Consider the following 8,435-nt stretch of genomic DNA (forward strand, 5'->3'; position numbering starts at 1 on the left):
ATGTGAAACAAATGTGCAGTAAGTGTTCCTTGTCCAAAGTGTTATCACTTTGACTTTTTTTGCTTTTAGAGGCACCAAAAGTTTTAGGCATGCAAAACCTGCCTTCATATGGACTTCTGTAAAATGTTTACAGAAAACATTTCATAAGAAGTCATCCTTATATTACCTCATAATACAGGGAATAATAATAAAATGATGGCTTTACTGGGTTATTTTGGGGTGTTGAGAAGTGTTCCCATCTCCCACAGACTGCATCATGTATACTGTATAATGGGAAAGTATGAGCATATGCTTTATTTCAAAGATCAATGATTGCATTCAGACTTCTCCATGAATATAGAGCATAAAGGAAATACAAAAGAAATAAACTTTAACCAACACACACAAGATGAGGTGTTACCAGTCATTGTGCAACATTGGGAAAGCACCTAAAAGTAGCTCTGACTTTATTAAAAAGGGACAAACTTAAAATTGTAAACCAAATTATAACAGTTATTCCAACTGCTGGATGAGATCATCCCCTCTGGTTTCTTAATCCTGCTACCATCCGAATATACAATTTACTGTAGGCTACAGCATGTGTCCTGTTTATACTTGTTATTCTGGCATTTAATTTAGAAAATTGTGTTAAATTAAATGGTGGCATGAGTGGTATTACATTTTCATTTGTGATTTTAAAAACCCATTTGAGATTTGATCCGGTCTTTCGGTTTTTACACTTTAGGTAAATGGCTTTAAAATGAGCTGTAATCATTTTATTTGAGTTTTAATATGTATCCGTGTAAAATACTGCCACTATCAGGACACACAGGACAACTTCTACTATATAAACAGCATGCTACGTTCGGGGTAGGAGTGGAAATTGCAGCCTCTTTTTTTGTTGTTGTCCTTATTATAGAAAATCGAATCCAGAAGACATATAAGTGATATCAATCAATCACAATAAAGTTAACAAAAAAGCATATGCTAGAGGACATTATTCATTCATACAAATATACTAAAGGAGGTACATAAATTCATTATCTTGGTAGCCTACTTGTTTTTGGAGGAGAAAATAGTTTTCAAGACACCATTATGATAGCTGGGTAAAATATATGAATAGTTTTAAAGGAGACTTCGCTTATTGTAGTAGTTAATAAATACTTGTAGGTTAAATTCCAAACAACTTCACTCTGAAATAAACTACGTATACCTCTATTGTTATTTTTGGTAGACAAAAAACATTGTATGACCCTGATGTTTTGGTAGCCTACTCTGGATATAGCCTAGTTGTATTTTGTGAAGTATCCTTCTCCTCTGTTTTGAGTCTACCGATTTCCTACTGACAACTAAACGCACCATCAAGTTCTCGTGCTTTTGCGGTGAGTGCGCGTCAGTTGGTCATACTGAGCGCTGCATCTTCAACATGGCTGACGTGACTTCGGTAGACGGGGATAAACTCAGCAAAAAGTGAGCTTATTCTTTCCTTTCATTGCATTTTAACCATTATCAACCCTTAACGCAGTGTTATTTTCCTTGAATAATTAGCAGTTTGGGCAGTTATGACCGTTTCAATTTGGCTATGACATACTACTAAGTGTTGCATCAGGTTACATTATGCTAGCGAAGTGAGGGCACCATATGGAGACACGACACAATCCTACACATCCCAGGATTCAACTAATTTGTGTCTGTGGTAGTTGTAGTCCTAGACATGAGCTGAAGCCAATTGCAACAGTGCTTTGTTGCTAATCACTAAAACTACAAGATCCATAATAACATTACATTCAAAGAAATGTCCTCCACACATTGAAATCGTGTGGTTTCTTTTCCTCGTGTCAGATAATATTGATATGATACATATTTAATAGTGGCATTTTATTATAGCTGAGCACTTTGTTTTTGTGTATTTAGGGGTATAAAAACGTCTAAACAATTATTAAATCATGCTAACGGCATTGTCCTTCGTTCATCTTGAGTTTCTTTACTTGCTAGCAGTAACGTTATATTACCTCTGACACACTCTTAGCTAACCAGGAGTAAAATAACCCTACTCTGTTTTTACCTTATTGAATGGGTGTGTGCTCTGGCCAGGGTCTTGGTGCTGATTAGTAGAGCTATATTCTCCCAAGAGGGTTTCATTTTGCCTGGTGGGCCGAAGACAGGTTTTTCTGTTTCGGCTTTAACCTCTACTGTCTTTGTATAAATGTCTATTTTCTTAGGTCTACCCGCTGACTGTGGTAGCTCGGCATGCTGTGTCTGGTCAGGGCAGCCAGGCAGCAGCTGTGCCAAGCCTTTGGGCTCAGGGCACAGTGGTCAAAATGTGCACCACCATGTTCAGTTCTAGTCCCTGCTCAAATTTACGTGATCCGTTGGAGAGGTGACAAAAGGTTGGTGGCTTTTCCATTCCAATGAGAAAAACAACCAACCTTTTGTCATGGTCCCCATTCCCTTTCTGCATGAGTGTGTCTTTCTGTTTTTAGTTGATTGTGCCGTGGCCTTTTTTTTTGTTATCTTAAACACTAGAATAGAATAGAATAAAATGTGATTAAGTTGGAAATCGCATATGTGTGTATTGTTGTTACGTTTTATTTAACTGTTTAACATTATTGCAATTTCAGTTGTGGTATTGCACCATTGATGGCAAACTACAATATCTAACCTATGACTCATCTTTGATTGCTCTTTCATACCAGTGAGCTGAAGAGACGAATGAAAGCCGACAAGAAGGCGGCAGAAAAAGAAACCAAGGTCAAAGAGCAGGTGGAGCAAAAGAAGGAATCCAATGACCAGGAAGCGCAAGATGCTTGTGGGTTGGATGAAGAGACGCTTGACCCAAATGTAAAAACAATTCTATCATCATATACCTTTCTCTGTACTTATTATATCTGTAATGCTTTGTTATTTTTGAATAAATACAATTATCTGTTTCCCTCCAACATAGCAATACTACAAGATCCGCACCCAGGCCATCCAAGACCTAAAGGGCACCCCCGATGACCCATACCCCCACAAGTATCATGTCGAATTGTCACTCACAGAGTTTATCGAGAAATACAACCATCTAGATCCTGGAAACCAGCTGACTGATGTTGTTCTCAATGTGGCAGGTACCAAGAATATTTTTATGATCTTAAACATATTGGACATTTTGTATAAACCAGCAGTAGATCCCCTGTTAAACTTGATATATGATTTAAAGGCCGCGTTCATGCCAAGAGGGCTTCTGGTGCCAAGCTGATTTTCTACGACCTAAGAGGTGAAGGCGTCAAGTTGCAAGTCATGGCGAACTCAAGGTAGAGAATGATAGCCATAGATCCCTCTCCCATGATAGACAGATGTGCTATAGATGTCGTGTGTACAGAATAAACAACATAAGAAAATTACAACATAGACAATCCAAATGACAAATATGGTAATGTCAACGTATATGAAAAAGATGGATCCACTAGGATGTCAAGCAGCTTCCAGGAGTCACCAACAATTATAATAACATATATAAATAGGACTAATAATGAAAGCTGCAAGCAGCGATGAGCAGTCCTTCCCGCCTTTTGTGCACGTCGGGTTGTGCCGCAGCCGTGGGGCCGTTACTGGAGGTCGGTTGACACAACTCTGAATTTTCATGACTTAAATGTCCCTTCCTGTGTCCACTTTGTGGTGTTGGAGAGCACGTACTATTTGTACGTCATGTTTCTGTGTAGACCACACTCTAAGTGTCACGTAAATGGAATGATGTGTGTCACATGAGGCTAACTTCCTGTTGCAATTTTATGGCGCTATGTTTATGAGTCAAAATTAGCATGAAGAGGTCTTCAGGCCTGGACTCTTAACAAGCATGTGGAATTTGGCTGAGATTGGACAATGTACAACAACTTCCTGTTTTATGGCAAAAGGTGCTTTTTTTATATATTGTATATAATAAAATATATCATTATACTTGGTGGGGACCAGAAAGGTGATTTATATGGAGGGAAAATTGTAAAACCTCTTCAAGTTCTATGAAATCACACGCACTGAATCAGTGCTTTCCAGAAAAGACAGACTGCGAAAACACTCAACATAGAGATTATTTGATCGTTTCAACCTGATTATTCATATTATCACATTTTTGTATTGTGAAATGTTATTCAGTATATCATCGCACCCACAAGTTGTTTTTCTCCATGTGGATAATTAAGATTGCAGTTAGTTAATTTCTGTGTATCTTTTCTTACTCTGTCAGGAACTACAAGTCTGAGGAGGCCTTTGTAGCCATCAACAACAAACTACGTCGTGGTGATATTATCGGTGTCCGCGGAAACCCAGGGAAGACAAAAAAAGGGGAGTTGAGCATCATTCCCACTGAGATGACACTGCTATCACCATGTTTGCACATGTTGCCCCACCTCCACTTTGGCCTCAAAGACAAGGTAATGTCTTTAAACACTGAGTTAGTGAGACACAAGGACACATTTGAAAAGTGAGAGTAGACTACACAAAGTAGAACCATTATTTATTTCGTCTCACCATTTTTAATGCATTTAGTTGCAAATTATTTTATAAGTATTTAAGTTTGACTTGTAAAACATGAGTGTAATTAATAACATTGGCTGCATAATGATGCATACCAGTGTGTTATGGAGGATATGCATAGACATTGCCTCCTCACCATCACTGAGGGACAAAACCAACCAACTCATTGCTAAATCAAAAGGGTATACCTGAAAACAGTGTAAAACCTATTGGACTAAATGTAAATCTGGAGTCGATTGCTTGGCAATTCTTAACCATTGTAGGAGTGTTTCTAGTTGTTTTCTCACTGAACTGCTTGCATGGCTTACTGGCACACCTTAAATGGAGTAGAGCTATAATTTAATGTTAATGTTTAATGTTTTCCTGATATGACAAGTCAAAGTTTCACTGTGAGAATGTCTGGTCTCATAACAAAGTACGTGTCTGAAGGGAAGATTTCAGTTTTTTCGACCTCCTTTCTTCCTTTGTCTAGACTTTCTAACTTGATCGCAGTAATGTTAATCTTGACTGACCCCTAACTAGCCAAAAGTGAAAGTAAACCTCATCTAATCTCAAATTCCCTACAAGTTTATCTTTTGTGCTAATGTGTTTTTACCTTTTTCGACTGGATTTGTGTTCTTGTGACAGTCTTGGTTCAGACTAGAGGTTTTTTTATATAAACATAAAATTGAATAAAAATAATATATATACATTTGTTTTTTCCCCCCAACAACAGCGTTTAGTTTTGCCTGGTGGCCCAAAGACGACCTTTGCACTCATTTATCATTAAATTACTGCTTTCTCAGCCCGCCCTGGTTGCAATTTCACAAAAGTGGAAAACCTCAGAAGATCTTTAGTGTGAAAGTGTGATTTTCTTTTCTTACAGTAGCCTGTGTTGATGGGGAAAGAGACAAAGTGACCTGTGGTAATAACCAATTTCTTAAGCATTTGTTCTCACCACCGTGTAATCTTTCTCTTAAAGGAAACGAGATTCCGCCAGCGCTACTTGGATCTGATTCTCAATGACTATGTAAGGCAAAAGTTCATAACTCGCTCCAAAATCATCACATACCTGCGCAGCTTCCTGGACCAGCAGGGATTTTTGGAGGTAAGAATTGCTGTCTGTGGTATATTGAGACATCCCAGTTTACAACGTCACACAACTAATTAATTTAACAGTATATCTTAAGTCTTCAGTTTGAGTGAAAATTTATTTACTTTATTGGAATTTATAATGCTCTAGTAGTTCGTACATTTATTACACATTTGAGACAGTTAGAAATAGTGTAAAATGGCTTTGCTGAATCATGTTTGTTGTTATAAAGATTGAGACACCAATGATGAACATCATTCCTGGTGGAGCAGTCGCCCGTCCATTTGTCACTTACCACAATGAGCTGGATATGAAGCTGTTCATGAGGATCGCACCTGAGCTCTATCACAAGGTAATATGCAATTTTCTGTGTCAGGCCTGTTAATATTTTGCATACATTGATGTTTTTTTTAATGCTTTTGATTGAAGGGGTTTGTTACATTTGTCAGATGTCTAAATATTAAAAGGATTTGTTACATTTGTCTAGATATTAAAGCTGCACATCATTTCTCTCCCACAGATGCTTGTGGTTGGTGGAATAGACAGAGTGTATGAGATTGGTCGTCAGTTCAGGAATGAAGGCATCGATCTTACTCACAATCCAGAGTTCACCACCTGTGAATTCTACATGGCATATGCAGATTACTATGACTTGATGGACATGACAGAGAAACTACTCTCAGGTAAGTGAAAACATAGTGAGCTTAATGAGAAATTATTAATAAAAAGCTGCCTAACATACCAATGTAAAAAAAAAAAGAACAGTAAAAAGCTCTTGGTTGTTTTGTTAAGAAGACTCTCTTTGTCTTTTAAAATCCTATTTGTCAAATGAATCCAGCCTATCTTGTAAACTACCGGGCCTGATATATCCACAATGCATGAGATTTCTTGTTGAAACTAAGAAGTTTGTGCAGTGCCTTTTTTTTTTAAATCACATGAGTGGAGTGTCAGGTGACATGCCTCTGCCTCTTCTCAGCCTTGTTCTCACATTGTAAAAACTCACATTTTCAAGATTGAAAGACTTAAATCCTAACTTCGTCCACATTTTTTAATCGATGGAGCTTGTTGGGACAGTACACAACCTGAGAGGAAGTGTTGCCTTAGAGGTCAAGGTAAAGAAAGTCTCAGTGGAACTCAATGTAGAGTTTAGACTTCATTTGTTTGTTTTCACAGCATGAAGCTGCCACATCAGATGCAACACGAGCAGAACTGTTTGCCCCTGTGTAAGAGGAAACAGCAGATGTTCTAACATTAATGTGTCGATTTGGGATTAAGAGAATATTCTACATAAGAAAGCCTTTAAAGTATAAACCAGAAGTGAGCTGGTTGGTAGGTAACAGTTGTATAGAAACACTGACAACATGCCATGTATTCATTCATATCTGTTTCATTTAGGATCACAACAGGAATTTGTTTTATATTTATAAATGTATATTGGCCAGAGTGCCATTTCTTTTCTCAATGCCTCCTCAGTTTTGTCACGGGAAAAGTGTCCAATGAACAAATAGGAAAACTTCTCTCCTTAACTCAATGGTTCCCTCTTTGCTTCAGGAATGGTGAAGCACATCACTGGAGGATACAAGGTGGCTTATCACCCTGATGGTCCGGAGGGAAAGGCCTATGAGATTGACTTCACACCACCATTCAGAAGAGTGAGCATGACACACGACCTGGAGAAGATCATGGGAGTGAAATTCCCTCCTACTGACAGCTACAACAGTGATGGTGAGAATCTGTAGAAATGTAGAGATGGACTTTACGTGAGAAGAAAACTCCCGCTGAAAATTGAGCGTAGCTTTTGTCCTTTTCTTTCTTTTAGTTTTTTCTTTTGAGGTCAATGTTTTTAACCCTTTTATCTCCATTCAGATGAAGTGCATTGCTTCTGTGACTTTCTCTTTAAAAATGTGTGGTTTATTTGTCATTGTCTGTATTTCACATATTTTATGTGCTCCAACAGCTCAGTAATATTTTCTGTTATGTAATGATTTCTCATCACGTTTTGCTTTCACTCTTTTGTCTTCAGAGACGCGTAAATTCTTTGACGACCTGTGTGCAAAGAAAGGAGTTGAATGTCCTCCACCCAGAACCACTGCCCGCCTCCTTGACAAGGTGCTCCATCGATGAACATCATCATGTTTTACAGTTGATTGCCTTTTACCATTTTTTTCTTTACCAATTACTTTTTTTCCCCACAGATGGTTGGAGATTTCCTTGAGGTCACCTGTATCAACCCCACATTCATCTGTGATCACCCTCAAATCATGAGTCCCTTAGCAAAATGGTGAGGAAAGGCCTTTTTTCAGCCTCATATTTATCCTTTAAAAATGCAATGCTCAGGATCATACTGACACTTTCTCACTTGTTACAGGCACAGAACAGAGAAAGGCCTGACGGAGCGTTTTGAGCTCTTTGTAATGAAGAAGGAAATCTGCAATGCTTACACTGAGTTGAATGATCCAATTCGACAGAGAGAGCTTTTCGAGCAGCAAGCCGCGGTGTGTATACAAGCATAAACAGACTTTGTTTTCCCCTCTACATTGTCCCATTCTCTAAAGGTTCCCGCTCCTTGTTGTTGCAGTGTGAATGAGACATGTTAATAATTTTGAGTTGGATCTTTTTCAGGCCAAAGCTGAGGGTGATGATGAAGCCATGTTTATTGATGAGACCTTCTGCACAGCTCTGGAATACGGACTGCCACCAACAGCTGGCTGGGGGATGGGCATCGATCGTGTCGCCATGTTCCTCACGGACTCCAACAACATCAAGGTAAAGCTGTCGTATGCAAGCAGATGCTGTCATTTTTAAGTCCTTGTACTTTATTTGCAAATTAGATTGGCCAAAACAACCAACTAGATGGTGCTGGTCTTCT

At 38.5% G+C, this 8,435-nt stretch overlaps 1 protein-coding gene across 2 annotated transcripts in view; it reads left to right on the top strand.

The window, feature by feature from the left end:
• The first annotated feature begins 1,312 nt into the window (after positions 1 to 1,312).
• kars1 (lysyl-tRNA synthetase 1) overlaps positions 1,313 to 8,435 on the top strand; it is a 9,167-nt gene continuing 2,044 nt past the window's right edge. Inside the window, exons 1-14 of one of the 2 annotated variants that reach the window (XM_029428706.1) lie at positions 1,350 to 1,449; positions 2,202 to 2,369; positions 2,676 to 2,820; positions 2,924 to 3,089; positions 3,182 to 3,275; positions 4,205 to 4,391; positions 5,456 to 5,581; positions 5,799 to 5,918; positions 6,087 to 6,249; positions 7,118 to 7,291; positions 7,590 to 7,675; positions 7,762 to 7,847; positions 7,935 to 8,061; positions 8,189 to 8,332. In XM_029428706.1, coding sequence (XP_029284566.1) covers positions 2,230 to 2,369; positions 2,676 to 2,820; positions 2,924 to 3,089; positions 3,182 to 3,275; positions 4,205 to 4,391; positions 5,456 to 5,581; positions 5,799 to 5,918; positions 6,087 to 6,249; positions 7,118 to 7,291; positions 7,590 to 7,675; positions 7,762 to 7,847; positions 7,935 to 8,061; positions 8,189 to 8,332 — 1,758 coding nt within the window. In that variant the 5' untranslated portion in view covers positions 1,350 to 1,449; positions 2,202 to 2,229. Of the gene's footprint in view, positions 1,450 to 2,201; positions 2,370 to 2,675; positions 2,821 to 2,923; positions 3,090 to 3,181; positions 3,276 to 4,204; positions 4,392 to 5,455; positions 5,582 to 5,798; positions 5,919 to 6,086; positions 6,250 to 7,117; positions 7,292 to 7,589; positions 7,676 to 7,761; positions 7,848 to 7,934; positions 8,062 to 8,188; positions 8,333 to 8,435 lie in introns of both variants that reach the window. The other variant, XM_029428707.1, reaches the window with a different exon arrangement.

The sequence above is a fragment of the Cottoperca gobio genome, chromosome 3 (assembly GCF_900634415.1).
Source record: "Cottoperca gobio chromosome 3, fCotGob3.1, whole genome shotgun sequence".
Lineage (NCBI taxonomy): Eukaryota > Metazoa > Chordata > Actinopteri > Perciformes > Bovichtidae > Cottoperca > Cottoperca gobio.